General features: G+C 39.9%; 1 protein-coding gene across 1 annotated transcript in view; it reads left to right on the forward strand.

Moving 5' to 3' along the window:
- CDKL2 (cyclin dependent kinase like 2) overlaps nt 1-20522 on the forward strand; it is a 73825-nt gene that overhangs the window by 41062 nt on the left and 12241 nt on the right. The window contains exons 3-9 of the mRNA XM_077476533.1: nt 6153-6347; nt 10607-10785; nt 10877-10989; nt 14249-14388; nt 16751-16839; nt 17316-17445; nt 19642-19943. Coding sequence (XP_077332659.1) covers nt 6153-6347; nt 10607-10785; nt 10877-10989; nt 14249-14388; nt 16751-16839; nt 17316-17445; nt 19642-19943 — 1148 coding nt within the window. The remainder of the gene's footprint in view (nt 1-6152; nt 6348-10606; nt 10786-10876; nt 10990-14248; nt 14389-16750; nt 16840-17315; nt 17446-19641; nt 19944-20522) is intronic.

Here is a 20522-nt window from a genome sequence, read left to right on the forward strand (position 1 = left end):
CTAAAATAAATACTTAAAGGGCCTGGTATAGGTTTTTGTTTTGTGAGGGGGGGGGGGGGGGGGGGTACACGCCACCACATTTTTATTTTTATTTATTTTGATTGTTTACATTCACCTGTCAATCAGGATTTCTGACTGATAGCTGAATGTGTCAGGTGGAGTTCAATCACTGGTTATTAGGATGGGTTCTGGCTACCTAACAACCAGGAGGAGGCTGTCACATTTAGCAGTGATAATAAGGCTCCATGCACACAGGATGTTCAAAAAAGTCGTTCTGGACATCGGATTGAGGGGCCCCCACTGTCTGCTGGGAAACACAGGGATCCCAGAGACAGCAGGGACCGTCCTTATGTGACTCACGCATAAAAAAAAAACTGCGGAACTCCCGCTTTACGTGAACAATGTTATATGTAATATTGTAATATATATTTAATTTACAAGTACAGGAGAAAAACAGAATGAGAAAATGTGGTATAATGTCTAAATTGTGACATGAAAGCTATTGATGTTCATAGATTTATTTAATTTGGAAGTTTTCACTACTATTTTTCTCCTGTGAGTCTGGTAGACATCCACTAAATGATGGAACTCTGGAACAGCCTTTCTCAACAAGACAAGAACTCGCAGGGAGAAAATGGTGACTCCTCTTGTTCTTCAAAGTGCTGGCAGCAATCTCTACCTGCCAAGTGACATTAACATCTAAGGTTGAGGAAAGTCAAGGTAGACATCTCCTTGATCCGCCAGGATTTTTACAAGCTGCAGGACTGGGTCTCTGAGACGGAATACCGCCTGAGCCACCTGGATAATGCCATCCCTCCTCTACAGGCCTCTTCTGAGCAAGCAAGCTGTCCCTTTACATCCACTGCCCTTCAGATGATTTTTGCCCCCCCCCCCCCCCCCCCCCCCCCCCAGTGGACTACTACAGACAAAGGGGACTTTTCTTTTTCTTCAAGTATGCTGCATTGTTTTATGGTTGTTCTGTTTACTACACAGTTTGGGACTCACTTGCTCACACAAGTTGGGGTGTGTGTAGAACAGGGTGAAATAGGGTGACACTTATTTACGTGCAACTCAGCTCCCTGAGTCATGATGATTATGTGCTAATTCACAAACTTGTCTTAATGACCTGTAACGTTTTATTTTTTGTAAGATATATGTTGATAAAACCTGGGGATTCCATCTCCACCATGCCCACATATTTTCCCTTATCCCCCACATGGTCCCCTTGAAATGTTTAACCTGGAATGTCTGCGGTCACAGAGATAAACTAAAAAGCACTGCTGTTCTGTCATTTTTGAAAGATCAACATGCAGATGTCATAGTGTTGGTAATGTCATTGACTCTTTGCAGTTTGTTTTGAAGAAACCCTGGATGAGTGGGTGTTCCACAGTCCACACCACTCATTCCACTCATACTACCTACTCCAGGGGTGTATCCATACTCATTGCCAAATCAGTCCCCTTTGAAATAAGATCGTTGGAGCTGGATCCCCAGGGTAGATATATTTTCTTACTAGCCAATATTTCTGGTAATCCCCTGTTGATTTTAGCCTGCTATGTACCTCCCTGTTACACTTTAAGAGAGGGCATTTCCTTTATGTCCAGATACTCATCTGTACCAGATATTTGGCTGGGCGATTTTAATATGGTAGCCAACCCTAGCCTTTATAAAAATGGACCAGGAACCAAAAGCACCACAGCTAGATCAGATGACAAGGTTTATTCGCAAAACCAAGGATCAGAGACAAAGAGATGTCTCCCTGAAGATAGCAGTAATGAGGGTCAACCACAGTATATCAAAGAAAAGATACAATTATAGAATAACAACCTTTATTAAATAATTTAATGTTGAAAACAGTAACACTAGGGGTGAGATTCCAACATGCTATTGGAATGCCCCCCCCCCCCCCCCAGGATATCCTATTAAAAACAGTCCACTAATAAAATGTTGACAACGTTGTCACACTAAGGCGCCAAATGCCGGGCCCCACACATACACTCATGCACCCAAAACCAAGTGGGGTGACTGAAGCAGTTGGAGTGATTTAGACAATTAAATAGTCCACACAGAGCTTGTCCCAGTCAGGACTATTGCAGTAATTGTGTAGGGAAATTCAAATGAACCGCTGTATTAATCACTCGAGCTAACATGGTACACTTATCAGGAACCAGTGATATTGACTTGCAAGGATCAGCGTATAGCTGAAAATCTGAAGTATGCTTATACTGCTTATGCCAGATACCATGTAAAAGCCGGGAAGAGACATCCCTCAATGTATGGGGATAGTAAAAGCCAAGTGTATGTAGGCAATAGCAGTCAAATAGCATTAAGCACCTGAATAGTGTTAGCAGTCCAGCATAGATATGGTATATGGTATAGATATGGTATAGCGTATCGCTAAGAACTTGTCTAGCAAAATCGTTCTTCAGTCAGAAGAATGTTCCTTATATTGGTGGTCAGTGGGAAGAATTTTCCTTACAATGAAAATCAGTGGGAAGAATGTTACCCTTACAGGTAGTTAAAACAATCCTTGGTGTATTTGGTTACAGTACATATGTAAGAAGCAGAAATTTCTCTCTTCTCAAGCAACCTCTGGAGGAACCCCTGGATTCCACTAAACCCTGCTGAGAAAGACTAGAGCTAGCCAACTGTCCTTTTAAATCTAGGGGCACTTTATCGCTGTAAAGATTGTTTATAACTGTAAAGATTGTTTATAACTGTAAAGATTGTTTATCACTGTGTTTATTGGCTTAAAGTGGTTGTAAACCCTCAAAAAAAACATAGCATACTAGCTCATTATGCATTACTTACCTTACACGGAAACCCCCGCAGCCATCCTCAACCCCCCCCCCCCCCCCAGCCACGGACATCTCTCCCGGAGCTTACGTCCGGGTATCGTGGCTCTGCCCGGAACCGCAATTAAGTCACTCCCACACATGCGTGCGGCACATCTAACTGAAGCAACAGCATGACATGCCATTGCTTCAGTGCGCATGTGCCAATCACTTCGGCACATGCAGACACAGGGGGAAATCTCCTAAACAGTACAGGTTTAGGAGATATCCAGGGTAGCTACAGGTTTAATATAGGCTTACCTGTAACATAAAGTTATAAAAATGGGTTTACAACCACTTTAAACTGGCCATAGACATTGGAAGGTGGTTGTATTGGGTCTGGATGGCAGACATATCTTTTTAATGGCCTGCATATAAACATGAATGGTCATGAATGGTCAAATATGCACCATCAGGGTATAGGTCCCACTTTATTGCAGTAAAGATTGTTTATCACTATGTTTATTGTCTTAAAGTGGTTGTAAACCCTTAAAAAAATAAAAAAATAAAAAACTGCAAGACAAAGGCATAATGAGCTTGTATGCATAGCATACTAGCTCATTATGTATTACTTACCTTACACTAAAGCCCCTGCAGCTGTCCTCGACCCCCCCCCCCCCCCCGGCCACGGACATCTCTCCCAGAGCTTACTTCCAGGTATCGCGGCTCTGGCGCTGTGATTTCCCGGAGCTGCAATGCCAAACATGCGCGTGGGAGCCAGCGGTAACGCACACTGCCATTGCTTCAGTGTGCATGTGCCAATCACTGCGGCACATGCAGACACAGGGGGATATCGCCTAAACAGTACAGGTTTAGGAGATATCCAGGGTAGCTACAGGTAAGCCTTAATATAGGGTTACCTGTAGCATAAAGTTATAAAAAATGGGTTTACAACCACTTTAAACTGACCATAGACATTGGAAGGTGGTTTTATTGTGTCTAGATGTCAGACATATCTTTTTAATGACCTGCATATAAACATGAATGGTCAAATATGCAGCGTCAGGGTCTAGGTCCCAATTTACAAAAGAACAGCAGACAAATTCCGACGGATTTTGTGCGAAACTGGTGTCGCATACACACAGTCGGACAAAGTTGTCGGAAAATCCGATCGTTCGGAACGTGATGCCGTTCGTTCATTATGACGGCACTACGTTCAGGCTAATAGCCAATAGCTTTGGTCTCATAATTTGATCTGAGCATGCGTGACACTTTGTCCGATCGGAATTCTCTACAAACGATCGGACAAAGTCTGATCACATCATGTTGTCGGACAATTTTATATCCAGCTCTCAAACTTTGTTGGTCGGACATTCCGACGGAAAAAGTCTGATGGAGCCCACACACGGTCGGATTATCCGACAACCCGGTCTGATCTGACATTTTCCGTCGGAATGTCCAACCGTGTGTACGGGGGTTTAGACATTGACTTTTATGGGTGTCGAGGCCTTCCCTCTAGCCTTTTCCCTCTAAAGCATGAAGAGATTCCAAATCAAGACACAGCTATTTACACTAAATGGTGGACCGCAGGCTGCATGCGGACTGACCCGCTGCTCCATCCGGAGCCTTCCTTTCTCCTGTCATCCACCACTGTCATTCTCAAGGCAGCGTGGAGAACGGGAGGCAGGGGCTACCAATGAGAGGGTTGGGAGGCACAGTTGCGCTGGATGGAGGGCGGGAGCTTTTTCTATTAACTAGCAGATGATTGAATGCTAGGACTCAAGCAACCAATCACCAGCTTGTTAAAAAAAAAGTTAACTTCTGCAGCCCCCGCCATTCATCCAGTTCTGCTGTGCCTCCCGGCTGCTCTCCACTCTGTATAATGTAGGCAAAAGGACATGGCTGTGGATGGAAAGGCAGGGGTGATATGAAGGTGGCAGTGTTGTGTGGGGGGTGATTTGAAGGTGGTGGCAGATGTGAAGGAGGCAGAGCATATTATTGTGATATGAGGTGGGGATTTGAAAGGAGAGCAGTACTGTTTTAATAAAGTTAATATCATGCAAGCTGAAATTCATTATGGGAACTGTTTTGTTTGTTTTTACGTCGGCTGCTATATGCGATCTGGACATGAACTGTTGCTTCTGAGGGAGAAAAAGGTATCCAGAATACACATATTGTGACTCTGTGATCAGAGAACCTTGTGAATCTTATACTGATCTAATGTGGGTCTCACCACTATTTAGTGGTCATATATTTCTGGTAAGCCTCCAACTGCTGTACAAGGGTGGTGTACTTGGTGTGCTCTTTGGATGGTCTTGAACCCTTCCCGCTGACACTTCTGCGTTGAACAGCTATAAGGACCTCTTTCCCCTATGAACTAACATCCATATTATTTGGTTTTAGGGACTCTTACATCCTAACCACACGGTTTAATTATTCCCTGAATTCAATAGCATATTTTTTTTTGCACTTATTTTGATCGCTGCAAGTGAAGGATGCTTTTGCAGTTAATAAAAACAAGCCAAGTCACATTGCATGTATAGTATGTCACTTTTAATGTTACAGAAGCCCTGCACATATTATCTCTCTATATTGATATATTTTGTACCTAAGTATTGCGCTACTAGATTCTTTTTATACCATTATACTAGCCATAGCACAGAAAGTGTTTTTTCTTTATTTTAAGTGGGGGATGTAAAGGAAGCAGTGCTGGTAGGTAGGTAGGTAGATTTCTAAGGGGGCAGTGCTGTGTGTTGTGGGGGGTGAAGTAAAGGGGACAGAGCTCTGGGGGGGAAGATGTAAAGGGGAGCAATACTGGGGGAGATGTAAAGGGGGCAGTTCTGTGGGGGGGGGGGGTGTGAAGGGGTAGGGCTGTGGTGGGAGATCTGGAGGTGGGGCAGTGCTGTGGGGGGAAGATGAGATGTAAAGGGGGGGCAATGCTGCAGGGGTAGTGATGTAAAGGGAGACAAGTGGTGTTGGGGGATGAGGGGGCAGTGCTGTGCGTGTGTGTTTTTGTGGGGGTTATGTGAAGGGGACAGTGGATACTAATATAAAAGAAATTGATGTAAAGTGGGTGATTGATGTGGGCACAGTGGACGCTGATGTGAGAATGGGATTGGGTTATAAAATGAGCGAACTTTGATAGAAAGTATCTGAGACATCGCACAAATATGTGCAGTCGTACCTCTGCGGGAAGAAAATTTTACTGTTCCACAAATTTTAATTGAATAACCCCGTTATAGACCATCCCAGCTACCGGTATTTGAATATCACTTGTTGGGTAATATTTATAGCATAGTTAACATGTTATAGCAATATATTTAACAGGTTTGCATTCCATTCTCAATTAATTTGAATTCCTTTTTCTTTTCTGCTCAGCAATTGCGCCATGAAAACCTAGTAAACCTATTAGAAGTTTGCAAGAAAAAGAAACGGTGGTATTTAGTCTTTGAATTTGTGGATCGGACAGTGCTTGATGACCTTGAACAGTTTCCCAGCGGATTGGACTTCCACCGAGTACGAAAGTATTTGTTCCAGATTATCAGAGGAATTGGATTTTGCCACAGTCACAATGTGAGTAGCACAATAGCACAAGTTGTTGCCAGCAAGTAATATTTATTGATGTGTTGCACATTGTTTCCACTTCAGTGTACTTTATAATACCCCATTTGAAGCCTGACAAAAGCCTAGATTAACATTTACCTGTCATAAGGACAGGTTAACACCACATTCTGCGTGGAAGATAAGATAGTAGTGGTGACTGAAAGGATTAGCAGGATTTGACCTGAGTGTAAATCCATAGTTGGCTATTTTGCCGTAGGGAAAGTGTCCTACCCAGATGCTTTCCACTGCACTAAGCAATGCTGTCATATGCAAATATACAATCCAGGATTGCTGGTCATACAGCTACTGTACATGGAACCAAAAATGTGGTTAGTAATGGAATGCTGGATCTACCTTTTAGGCCGCTATAAACAAAGTTAATGGCATGCGGGTCTTGGATAGTTTCCAAAGGCCTGTGTGCAGCAAGTCCGATGGGTAAAACCTCTAGGTTAAGGTAAACCTGATTTAAAGGAAACATGTATAAGGCCCGGTTCACACTGGACATACATCCTGACTATGAGAGCACATGTTGCATGATGTGTATAAATCAATGATTCCCTATGAGAACCATCTTAACTGGTCCAACTTTGGGAAAGGATTCCTGCACTACTTTGGTGAGATTTGGTCCAATTTCAGCCCATTGAATATCATTGAAGTCGTATCCAAGTTGGATCAGCATCTTAACTAATCCAACTTGTGACATGTGACTTGTGCTCAGAGGCATGTTAGCATTGAAAAAACCAAACCAAAATCAATACCAGACCCAAGTTGTACTCATATCAAGTCGGATCCCCTTCATTAAAGTCTAACTGATGTCTGACCGATGTTTGACAGATTTTGCAGGGCAAAGTCAGATTGGAAGTCATAAAAAATTTAATGTTGGAGTAGTGTGAACCCAGCCTAAAACAAACTAAGAATGGTGCAATATAGAAGGCACCCCAGGGTTTCTGTTCCTATGTTGGCAACACCACAAACCTTCCAATCTACTGCTGGAGAAAAACCCTACACAAAAATACTTTTTTTGAAAACCCGTTCTCTCGAGGCAATATTTGGGCTTTGAGATTACTTAGACACTAATCACTGCATTATGGGAGACTATATATGTATGCCCCAAAACTGTACAATTTTTTCAAGGGCTCCAGCAGTGCATCAGAGAGGCAGGGGTGGCTTTGACGAAGAAGGGGCAGATACTGACATCTGTTGTATTGTACAAATGATACAAATGAACCAGTTCTCAACCGACTTACATCTATATATGGGGGCCGAATGGCTCTCCTGCATGAAACTCCATGCAGGTACGGGGTTCCTTTAAGAGATACCAGAGGGGGACCTGATATGAGTGGCCGGCGGTCGCAATCGCCGCAGGCCATGCGTGATCACATGCACAAGCGCCAACACAGAGATTTGTGTGTAAATACACAAATCCCTGTGCTCTCAGAGGAGAGGAGACATGTCGTTTGCTCCTACTATGTAGAAATAGTGAAATGTCTCCTCGCCTCTTCAGTCCTATCCTAATACAGTTAGAACACACTGAGGGAACACAAAGTTAACCCCTTGATCGCCACCTAGTGTTAACCTCTTCCCTACTAGTGTCATTTACACAGTAATCAGTGCATTTTTATAGCACTGACCTCCGTGTAAATGTCAATAGTCCAAAAATGAGTCAAAAGTGTTCGATCTGTCCGTCACAATGTCGCAATACTGCAAGAAATCACAGATCACCACCATTACTAGTAAAAAAATAAAAATGCATTAAATCTGTTCCATAGTTCATAGACACTATGACTTTTGCGCAAACCAATCAATATAAGCTTATTGCGTTTTTTTTTTTACCAAAAATATGTAGACGAATACATATTGGCCTAAATTGATGAAGAATTTATTATTATTTTTTTTAATTGGGGGATATTTATTATAGCAAAAAGTAAAAAAATATTTTTTTTTTCAAAATTGACGTTTTTTTGTTTATAGCGCAAAAAATAAAAACTGCAGATGTGATCAAATACCACCAAAAGAAAGCTCTATTTGTGGGAAAAAAAGGGACACAAATTTAATTTGGGTACAGCAAACAACCGCCCAATTGTCAGTTAAAGCGACGCAGTGCCAAATTGTAAAAAGTGCTCTGGCCAGGAAGGGGGTAAAATCTTCTGGGGCTGATACGGTTAACTTTAATTAAGGCGCTTCTATATAGTAACAGAAGACTATTCAGCTCCTGCACACCTCTTGTAATGAAAAGCTTAGCCTGTGTCTCACTGATGTTTACATTTATTTGCAGACAAAATTGGTGAAATACAGTTGTTAATTATATGTAGCCACTCATTATTTTCTTCTCTATTTGTGCTACTAATACTAAATTTCAAAACAAGGTGGCACAGCATACAAAAATGTATACATTGCAGTATCCTAATAAATTAATCTTCCTTATGCCTTTAGTTTATTGTGTTTATTGTGATTATTATTAATTTAAATAAATTAGGAAGAGCACAATGGACTTCACATACATTTCTTTTTTCGGGTCACATACACTGCATTATTGGTTTTACCAGGCTGTTACCATTGTACATCTATGCTTATGAACAAGCATTTGTGTTTGATTGGAGGGGAGTTGCTTACAGCTGTTAATTACTGAGAATTAAAATGTGCATATTACCCAGTGGTCATTATCTAACAATGGCTTTATAAAGATCAATGTGCAGCAAACGTGGCCACTTGTAATGACTGATAATTTAAATTTACAATACGTTTATACAGTTTTTTTAAAACCCCATACCTTCCTGGATGGAGATGTATGTACTGTATACATTCTAAAAAGGCTCAACCGTGGCTGCAGAAATCATCCTAAGAAAATGTTCATAGGCAACTCTAAACTCGACTTGTCTATTAAAGAACCTGAAAATAGTTCCCACCAGCCCACCCTGGTTCTTGTGCGTTCCCCTGCAATACAATTTGGCAGCCAATGGGCTGCCCAAAAAGTAGCGCATGCAGTACCATGCAATCTGGTACCTGCAAACTCATTGTGTTTACAATCTATGTTTGGGGTGCCATTAACAATGTAAACAACAACACATCTAATCGCAAAAATTGTTTGAATACGGTGTGGGAAATGTGCATGGAACGCGCCTATCCCGCAGTAAGTTCTGGTGTGAACCGGCACCTAGGGATAAATTGTCCGTCTATGTATATATCTCAAGTATTACATACGTATTTGCAAAACAAGTATGCCTGGTCTGTTTAAGGGTGAAAAAAACAATAACAACAGTAGGGTTTAGACTTGATATAATATAATCCTGCCTCTGCACTGGCCACACTTGACTGCATCTGCAGGAAGCAACTTTTTACTCACCAAACCAGTGTTTTTTAAGCTGACAACATGCTATATACAAGAATAGGCAGGAGTTGTCAGAACAGTGACAACACCCAGGACATGGTAAGACTTCATACTATCATGCCTAGCAAAAATATTCACCCCACTTTTTTGTGTTTTGTTGCCTTACAACCTGGAATTAACATGGATTGTTTGAGGATTTGCATCATTTAATTTACAGAACATGCCCACAACTTTGAAGATATTGTTTTTATTATTGTGAAGCAAACAACAAATAGGACAAAAGTGGCCATACATTACTTGAATTGTTGCCAATTCCTGATGAATTGTCCGAGATTCCAGCACCTGACGTCCCCACCTGGCTCTGCAGATTTCCATCTGAAAATCAAAGGAGCCTGGTGGAAACTTCTAAGTTGAACAGCCAATCAGATGCATTCACTTTTCAGGAGCAGTGGCTATCAGAATACAATAGCCAACAGAGGAGATTCCTTCATGCACACTAATTAGCTTTGATAAGGGAATCTATTGATTTCTCGCATTCAACCCCCCAGGCTAAAGGAGAGAAATCAGGACATGTGTGGCTAGACTAAGGCCAATATGGATACAAATTTTAATCCAAGTATGGCCACTGTGGTTGTACAAAAGTTGATCTACCGATCGACTTCTGTACAACTGCCCTGTTGGGTTTTCCCCACTCAATCAGCACTGCAAGCTATAGCCCACAATGCTAAACTGTGTATTCTGGCAACTGCCAGAATACAATGTCTCAGCAGAGAGGATTCCCCCATCCACCTTGAATGTGTAGATGGGGGGAATCTATTCAGTTTTTTTAGCTCAACCCACTGGTTGAAATTGATTATTTCTATAATGTTTTGTAAACTTTAAACTTGACTTCTTTCTTTAGATCATCCATCGAGACATAAAGCCAGAAAACATATTGGTTTCCCATTCTGGTGTGGTAAAATTGTGTGATTTTGGTTTCGCTCGTACATTGGCTGCCCCAGGGGAGGTTTACACAGATTATGTGGCCACACGATGGTACAGAGCTCCAGAGCTTTTGGTTGGGGACATCAAGTACGGCAAGTAAGATGATTTTGCAATAATGTACAATAGTATAAGTTTCTTGATTGTGAAAGTTTTTCAGTAACTAATACTGTTGTCATTTTCTTACCAGAGCTGTTGATATATGGGCAATTGGCTGCTTGGTAACAGAAATGCTTACTGGGGAACCACTTTTTCCTGGGGACTCCGATATCGATCAATTATACCATATCATTAAATGCCAAGGTATATTTAATTTCCTTATTAAATGCATGTAAAACATAAATAACAGCAATTACAGTATTTCAATTAACAATACCAATACAATACAATACAATAACAATAACAATTGGTGAGCATGGTATTAATTTGTTATACAGTATGTACAGCTACTAATACTATCTAGTCCGAGCTGAATTTCCATCAATGAATTCTGTAGGCACACAACCAAAGTATCATCTCTTTGCTAGGATCACCTCTTTTACATAGAACACTTCTTTGCTTTAGTGGTCCTAACCTGTTTCAGAATATTGTGAAAAATTTAAATAGGCTTATAAGGGTTGAATGTATTTTGTACTGATCATGGTAAACTATTTGTGAACAATAATTATCCAAGGAAAAGTCACCTCTTTGTCTCTACCGACACAGGCCTTCTCTTCCTAAATCTGGGCTTGTGCCCTGCAAACAAAGCAAATATGCCTAAAGCGATTTTGTCGTTGAGTTTAATGTCAAAAAGAGCAACCTGCAAAAGAGGTTTATACTGAGTCTTTTGCAGAGCAACGGCCTGTTTACATCCAACACACTTCCAGGAGTGTGGCAGAGGATGCAAGCATCTGACACTGCCAGAAGTGTCAAATGTAAAGACAAATGGAGGTGGATGTAACTCTCGTGCAGACCAAATATTGCTGGAATGGGTGGTAACTGCTTTAAATGAGAACGTTCATGTAATTTTCCTTGAGACAGTTATGCCCTGTACACGACCAGTTTTACCGTCTGAATAAACTATGAAGGTTTTTCTGACGGTGTTCCAACGGAATTCCGCTGAACCTGTCTTGCGTACACACGATCACACCAAAGTCTGACCGTCAAGAACGCGGTGACATATAACATGTACGACGGGACTAGAAAAAGGAAGTTCAATAGCCAGTAGCCAATAGCTTCTGTCTCCTACTTGCTTCAGAGCATGCGTTGTTTTTGGTCCGTCAGAACAGCATACAGATGATAGGAATTGGTTCCGTCAGAAATATTTAGAACATGTTCTATTTCTAGGTCTGTGAGAATTTTCAACGTAAAAAGTCTGATGGGGCATACACACGATCGGAATATACGATGAAAAGCTCTCATCTGACTTTTTCTGTCGGACATTCCTCTCGTGTGTACATGGCATAAGGATAAAGCCCCATACACACTATCAGATTTTCTGCTGATTTTTTTCCTTCATATTTACCAAAACCATATAATATGAGGTCAAACTTTAGGAGCTTCAATTTGTATGCAATCAGGCAGGCCCTTGCAATACATGGTTTTGGTAAATCTGAAGGAAAAAATCAGCAGAATATCTGATAGTGTGTATGGGGCATAAAGAGGAAGTAAACCCTGATGGGTTTACTTCCTCTTTGATTCCCTGCAAAGGTAAAGCATAATGGACTATTATGCATTGCATAGTAGTCCATTATGTGTCACTTACCTGACACAGGAGCCAGCGAAGTCACCGATGTCCCCTGTAGTCCGGAGCCTCCATCTTTTTGGTGGGTCTTGCTGCTCCGTCGCTGTCATTCGTCGGAGACGCGATGACATCACTCCCGCGCATGCGCACGGGAGCCGCCACTCGAGGCATATCGCCGTTAACTGCGGCACGCTCAGTGCATGCGCCGTAGACAGCGGTGCCTGTCTTTCGGCAAATATCTCCTAAACCGTGTAGGTTTAGGAGATATTTCTTGGACCTACAGGTAAGCCTTAATCTAGGCTTACCTGTAGGTCAAAGTGGTTTGTAAGGGTTTACAACCACTTTAAGGCTGCAAAACAACCCGTGGGTGCATTGCCGGTTCACAGAGTTACAGACAAAAAAGAAGTGGGATGGTGTGAAACAATATTGTTTGGATGAAGAACTGAACTATTTAGGAGATAGCCTAGGCTTCATATGTGCATCTCAAAGTTAAACTGGAACCCAGTAAAGCAAGAAAGTATAGAGGATAGAGAATCAAAAGACGGAGGGCTATGGAAAGATAGCAGGTCAAATGCTTATTGTGTTATAAATATATATAATCCATTTGTGTTGCACATTTTGAAAAGCTGGGAAATTATATATTTATAGTAAACAATTATTACAATGATTTTTGTGAGTGGGTATAATTATAATTAATAATTATATAATTATAATTTGTGGAATCTGCTGAGCTTTTCGTTGATCTGCAGTCTTTGAATTTAGAGTAGTTTCACAATAGGACTTCTCCTTCTGTGCTTGGTTAAGATGGTTGGGTCATTACTAACCACCTGGACAGCATATTGAGATAACTGTATGTATCATGAGTTGACGTTTTGGGACTCTTGGCAGTGTATTCAATTTTTTTATTGTTCTTTATATCTGCCTAATGGGATTTTGTGTCAATGTGCAAAAACAATCATGCTGATTTACTAAAGGAGTTCAGGATCTTTACTCAATAAATTGAGTTCAGATTCACTTAATTTACCCAATCATGTGAAAAACATGCTTGGGTATTCAAAGTATACACAGCTAACATTAATTGAGACATTTTCATCTGTTTTAGTAAATCAGCCTCACCGCATCAACTGTGAACAAAAGAAAATATCACTGAGGATAGTAGGCCTGTTTATATGAGAAAATGTACACTTTTCTACAGCTATATTTATAAAAGAGTAAATGCGTGATATAATATTTATATTATTATTATATGATATGAATATTTTCATTAACAGAAACATATATGCTAGGGATGAGCTCAGGTGTGTTTGGATCCTAGGCTGAACCTACCTGAGCTATCCCACCAGGAAGCTGTCACGGCACCCAGCCAATCATAAGAAGCTGAGGCTATCCCGCCCTGCAGCCACATGTATATAAGGGTCATGAGATCCCTGTTACAGTGACAGCTGCAAATATGGGAATTCCTCTCATATTAATCATTAATACGAGCAGAAAAAGATGTAATAAAGTCAAGCAGTTTTTTTAATAATTTATAAAATTTCAAATGCATGCTTTGGTGGCTGCTTAGATCACTGTCCGTCATGGCATGTCAAAATAGCAAAGTTAATATTTTTTGTCAGTTACAAGATAACACTATAAAATGACATAAACCCTGCTGTCCTGTGTCAGATTAATAAACACAATGGTAATCAAGGATAATGTGAGTTTGTATACAAATGTTTCATTAAGCGAGCATCACAGAAGACTTGGCTGATAATGATATGTCTGTCAATGAAATAATTTCACAATAAACATACTGTCATTACATTTGCAAATTACAGATCACTTAACTGTATATTGTAGGTAACCTAACACCACGACTTCAGGATCTCTTCTATAAGAACCCACTATTCGCCGGAGTGACCTTGCCAGAAATTAAAGAGGTTGAACCTCTTGAAAGACGATATCCTAAGCTTTCTTCTCTCATATTAGATTTAGCCAAGGTATTACATAATAATATACAAATAATAATGTGTTCATTATGATTGATGTTGTGTATCTTATTCTATGTTTGGCTCACCTTTAAAATCCAGTGCAGAGTGATGTGACTGTGTTATTCATAGTAAATGAACTGATTCCATCTATCATTTTATTACAGATTATAGTATAAAAGTTAATAGCTGATATTTTATTTAGGCAACACTACTGTTCACTCACAGCCATAGTTGGGGCCTAAAGGGCTGATTGTAATCATCTTTTGATTCTGGCTATTTGGTCAAGCTTTTCACCAAAAATGATAAACTAATGTCAGCACTCAACAGCAATGTAACCTACAAGTTTATGTCGGCCAAAGTTATTTCTTCAACATAATGTATTAGATCAACATTCAACATTGTGTAGGATTCTCAAAAATCTTTAATTGATTAAAATAAATATAATATCCCAGAAGTTGGCTCTGATGAAGAAGTGCTGTCTCAAATTGTGTCAGTATATTAGAGGTTGATTTTTAACTGAAGCACTAATGGATGTATGAGTCCATTTGCTGGTCATTGAGATGTTCCTTATGGAAATGAGAGAAGCACGTATTTTTATAACTTTCGTGAGTGAAATATATTTATTTAAACCAACTAAAGTTTTTTTTTGAGGATCTTACACTATGCCAGTCTGTTTCATTTATGGTCAAGGTTTTGTCTCTTTTGGTAACCAACACCACCAGTGTGCCATATACCGCCTAATATACAACATTATAATTTCCTTTTAGACCTTCCTAATAAAATAATATGTTTACTAGTTGACAACTGTTTGTTTTTTCTTATTCAATATTTCTTGAGCTTTTTGGAATCCTATGCTGGGAGAACCTTCTGATAGCGATCAGTGGGGGTTATTAACTAAACCTGGAGAGTGCAATATATGGTACAACTCTACAAGGAAACCAGGTTTTAGCCCTCTTTTACACCGAGGGCGAGATTGAAATCGTATGAGATCAGTTGAACTCGCACAATTACAAAACCCGCATTACAGTGCGACTTTGGGGTGATTTGAAAGACATCTGTGTGGGTTCATGCACAGATGTCTAACCCAAAGTCACCAAAAGTAGTCCAGGAACTACTTTTGGGAATCGTTGTGGCATTGCAAAGTCTGTGTCGGACAGTGCCGTTGCCGGCAATAGCCTCCAATTTGACATGTCAAATCACATATCAATTTGACCCAATGTGAACAAGGGCTTATTGCCAAAGCTTAATTGAACAAGCTAAAGTTAGAAGCTGATTCACTACCGTGCACAGCTAGACCAGATTTTGAGTGAACCAGTTTTAGCAAATCGTGCTCACTGTTCATCAAATACACACTAAAAACAGCATCCTTCTAATTGGTATAGGCATTTATACACATTGTGGAACATTTTGTTCTGTGTTAGGGGTAATGCTCATGGGTATACAATTTGCTGCATACTGATCTATATTTATATGGATCTGAATGTGGCAATATTGCATGTTATGGGCTTATGCACACTGCTCCATTTTTGATCCATTTTGGTCTGCAGTGTTTAGCTGTGTAAATCAAAAATAGTAAGTATCTGTATTCATTACCTTGCATGCATACTGTTTTTTTACACCGAATGCATGTAAACATTTATGCTAAAAAATACATGTGTACAGCATACATGGACCCTATTCGCTGCCGTTGCTCAGGATGAAAAACAAATTATATTCTGATAACTGTATGTGTTTAACATATTTATTTAACATATTTAGTTACTTTTTTTTTCTGCACATGCTTTTATTTTTAATTTTCAGGCAGATCAATTTGGTTAAAAAAATGACAGTGACAGATGTTGGGGTTTGTCTTAAATCCTGTCGCTGTCACTTTCTGGACAGCTTAAGCCAGTGATACCTGGATCGAAATTTGACTAGTTTAGAAGGGACCAGTTGGGTTTTAATCCATGTATAGGCAGGCTGGTTGTACAGAAGTCACTCTACTGATCGACTTCTGTACAACCTCCCTGCTGGGTTTTACTCGATCGATCAATGTATTCTGATGGTGGGGACGTTTCCCTGCTGTCAAACTACAATAACTCAGTGGTAGTGATTCGGATCTGTTGTTTTTCGTTCAACCTGCTAGTTAAAAAAAAGAAAATTATGTATGGGCTGCCTTAGTTTGCATGTAAATTTAGAACAGGTAGAAAGAAATGCAGTATTTGTGTTGGATGCTATAATTACATGTTTTAATTGCATATTGATATCAAGTATTTTTTTAAGTTGGCTTTGATTTAAATTAGGCCATTGTACACTACTGAAACACTTAAAACACCATGGTTAAAATACTAATGGGAACACTTTAAATAACTATCATTATCTTGTGTTGCAGAATTGCTTACAAATTGACCCAGACAAGAGGCCACCCTGTGCGACTTTGCTGCAGCATGACCTGTTTAAGAAGGATGGATTTTCTGAGAGGTGTGTATGAATCAGAAATTGTGTCATAAAAATAAATGCACATCCCTGTGCTGTGCTCATTATTGAGGGGCTCCCACCATCCCTGTGCTGTGTTGGCTTCCTGGGTTTTTAACTTCATCATAACGAATAATCGTAATTAACGGAAATTCTTATTTTGTCCGGTTCTGAATTTCCCATCAACTACCAGTACCAGTCTCCCACTGCCATATTTAAAAAGGTCATTTTCCCAACCCTCCCTCAGCAGCATAAGAAAACCCCTGGTCTGGTCAACAAAACATAGTTGTAACGGAATTTGGACTCAAAATTCGTAAACAAAATTTCGTACAAAATTTGGAAGCATAGCAATTCATATTTCGGATCCTCCCGAATGTACGAATTTAGGGAAATTCCTATGAAGTTTCGATTCATACTAAACTAATCGCACATGTCTAATAGTAACCATGCATAATTATGTTTTATTCTGTTTCATTGTAAAGGTTCTCCCAGGAAGTCAGTGCAAAAGTCCAGAAGCTTTCCAAAGACATTCAACCACAACCTAAGAAAACAAAGAATGTTAAGAAAGAAAAAGATGATTATCCAGGTGAAAAAAAAGCCCTGGCACTACAGGTAAAATATAGTTATTTGATAACACATCACCAAAGTATAAGCTTGCAGTAATTCTTTAAAACGAATCAGCACTCCGTGAATAGTAAATTTGATTATGTCTGTGTGTCTGGTGGAGATTTTCCTTCACTTTCATCTTTAAAGTGTAACTAAAGGCAAAACCTTTTTTTTTTGTTTTGGATAGAGTGGAGAGGGATTAGAACACCAGTCAGTTTCTATTGCTGCCTGTGCCCCCATTAGGAAGATGCACCCTCTCTATTTGCCCTATTTATCATTATCATTGAAAGTGGAAGTAAAAGAAAATCTCAAATTTTTGAGTTGTCCCCAAAAAACTAATAGGAGGGAAATCTTCTATTAGGGACACTAGTTCTGGTGGCCTGGGGGTCCCCAAAGATTTTTTCTTTGTTTGCAGAGATTTCCTCTCACTTCCTGTTTGGCTATGGGACAGGAAGTGAATGGAATGCTTTGCAATGGGACACAGATGGCAAAAAAAAATAAAAAATCCGATAGGGGTTATAATCCGCCCCAACTCTATCCAAAATGAAAAAAAAAAAAAGTTTTGCCTTTTCTACTTTAACCCCCCTGACGGTCTTCCCGAGTCTGGCTCGGGGTGGAATTTTTGTACCATTAGCGGTAGCCCCAAGCCAGACTCGGGACTGCATTGCTGGATCCAGGAGGAGGTTTACTTACCTTCTCCCTCGGATCCAGCGTTGTCTCCCCGCTGTACGAGCGAACCGTGTCTCGCTCGATTTATCACGGAGCCGATCTCCGTGCCCTGCGAGCGTTGCGACGCACGGGGATGGAGATCGGCGCCAAATTTAAAAAGTGAAACACTCACTATACATACAGTATAATGTAATCTTACAGATTACATTGCTGTATGTAAATATTTCACATCCCCTTTGTCCCTAGTGGTCTGCCCAGTGTCCTGCATGCAGTTTTATATTATAAAAACTGTTCTTTATGCCTGGAAACTGGAGATTGTCCATAGCAACCAAAACTGTCCCTTTACATCAAAAATGATTTTAGACCAGCTAGAAAATAGCGATAATAAATTGGAATCACTCGCAGAATTGAGCGATAGCGATTTGTGGGGAGATCCGTCATCAAATACTGAAAAGTAATGACAGTGACAATTCTGCAACTGAGCAAATTTCAGTGTTTTTGATTTGATTACATTATTGAATAATTTTTATTATTGTTATATTATTATTTGGTACAATTATTTATAGTTATTTATTATATTATAATTTATGATTTCATTTTTCAAACTTTATCATACCCGGGATGTCTGCTAGACTCTGGTTTGGACAGATTTAAGAGAGTTATTCCTAAGAATTACAGGACTACAATATAAAACGCCAAATTTTCAAGCAAAATAATTGTACCGCTTTTAGCACCTAAAATCCGAAATAATCGTACCGCCAGGGAGGTTAATAAAACTGTTGTCATCAAGACAGGAAAAAAAGTGGAAATCTCTCTAATGGACATTGTATGCAAGATATATTTTTTCAGCACATTGGTCACTCCGTTTTAAATGCACAAGTGACACCAAAAATGGCTGCATTCTTGCAGATATCAAAAAGCGTGACATGCATCCCAAAGCCTGGTACACACTACTAGTTTTTTTTAGTTTGAACAAAAAAAACCTGAGAGCTCTGGTTGGAGCCTCTGTACTCACTATTCAAAGATAGTACAGTGATCTCCCCCGCTGAATGGTTGTGTTCTGGGGGAACCGACCAGAGCACTCTGATAAGCGCTCCCTGCCATTGGCTGAGAGTGCTGATCGGGAGACGATTGGATGCTGGTACTCCAGCATGTACATCCAACAAAAGCCAGTCAAACGGACAAACTGACATACGTACAGACTGAATGTTGGCTGTTCATATTTATTTGTTGGAAAGAAGCCTCCAGTATAAAGCAATACAGTAAGTGGTGACTAGGTTAGAATGTATTAAGTAAGTTGAGCCAATGCTGCGAACTGATAAATGTTATAGGCGTTTTCACAATTCTGAACAGGCCATGTGGAGACCTATTATGAAAAAGAAATAAAGATAATCTGTCATTAAAGAAACACAGAGTCTCCAAAGGTCATTCTCTTATGCTGTGTTACTGAAAAAATGGGATATCAGCATCATGTATTTTTCTACAGTTCTTAGAAACACATAATCTATCCAATATTTTTATTTTTGTATGCAGGATTTTAATATCGATCACAAAGTAAAGGAGACTAAACCTTTAAAGGTGAAAATCATTAAAATGGATTCCGAAAAGGCTGAGAAGACTGATGGGGCATCTAATGCCAGTGGTTTATTTACTGGTACCACTAATCAGGGAAGGACAGTACCTTACGTCACACTAAAAGAGTCAAGCAACAGCCTAGATCACCATAAAAGCCCAGCTGGGATGATTCCTCCAATAAGCTACAACCTCACTGCCATTTCTCCGCATTTATCTTCCAATGCCACTGCATCATCTGGCTCCAGCCATGTTAGTTTCAGGTATTTGGAGTTTGTTTTTTGTTTTTTTATAAAACATTAGTGACCCTATTCCCTTTTGCTTTTATCCAAGGGTGAATCAAAAATAGCCATATAGATCGGACTTTATAGGTGCTAAAAACAACATTGAACAAATTAAATGCATGTTTTTAATTAAAAATAAAAATGTATATTTGAAATACATATACAACAAATACACTGTATTGCACAATTTGAATATACCTATGAATCAGCACCCCTTAATATATAGGCTTCTGTTACCATTTATCTTCACATGGATTAAATTACACAGGAAAGAGTAGTCCTGTTAAATTATACTATTCTAATTACAAGTACTGCATAAGACTTCTCCAATCACAGGGTGGAGGTGTTGCAGTTCTGACATGTTTTGCAATCAGCTTCATCAGTTAGACAAAAGTATCCCAAGTCCATAGCTAAAAAAAAACTCCTCTTTGAAACCTATAAAGTCCCATCTATAGGACTATTTCTAATTTAGGCTACTTTCACACTGCAGTGACCGTGCAGCTCCCGGCCTTTAGCGCTAAAGCGCAGCTCATTTTTGCGGCGCTTTAGTGGCCGATA

Source organism: Lithobates pipiens, unplaced genomic scaffold (genome assembly GCF_037356315.1).
Source record: "Lithobates pipiens isolate NorthernLeopardFrog02 unplaced genomic scaffold, aLitPip1_a1.2 Scaffold_13, whole genome shotgun sequence".
In the NCBI taxonomy this organism is placed as follows: Eukaryota; Metazoa; Chordata; class Amphibia; order Anura; family Ranidae; genus Lithobates; species Lithobates pipiens.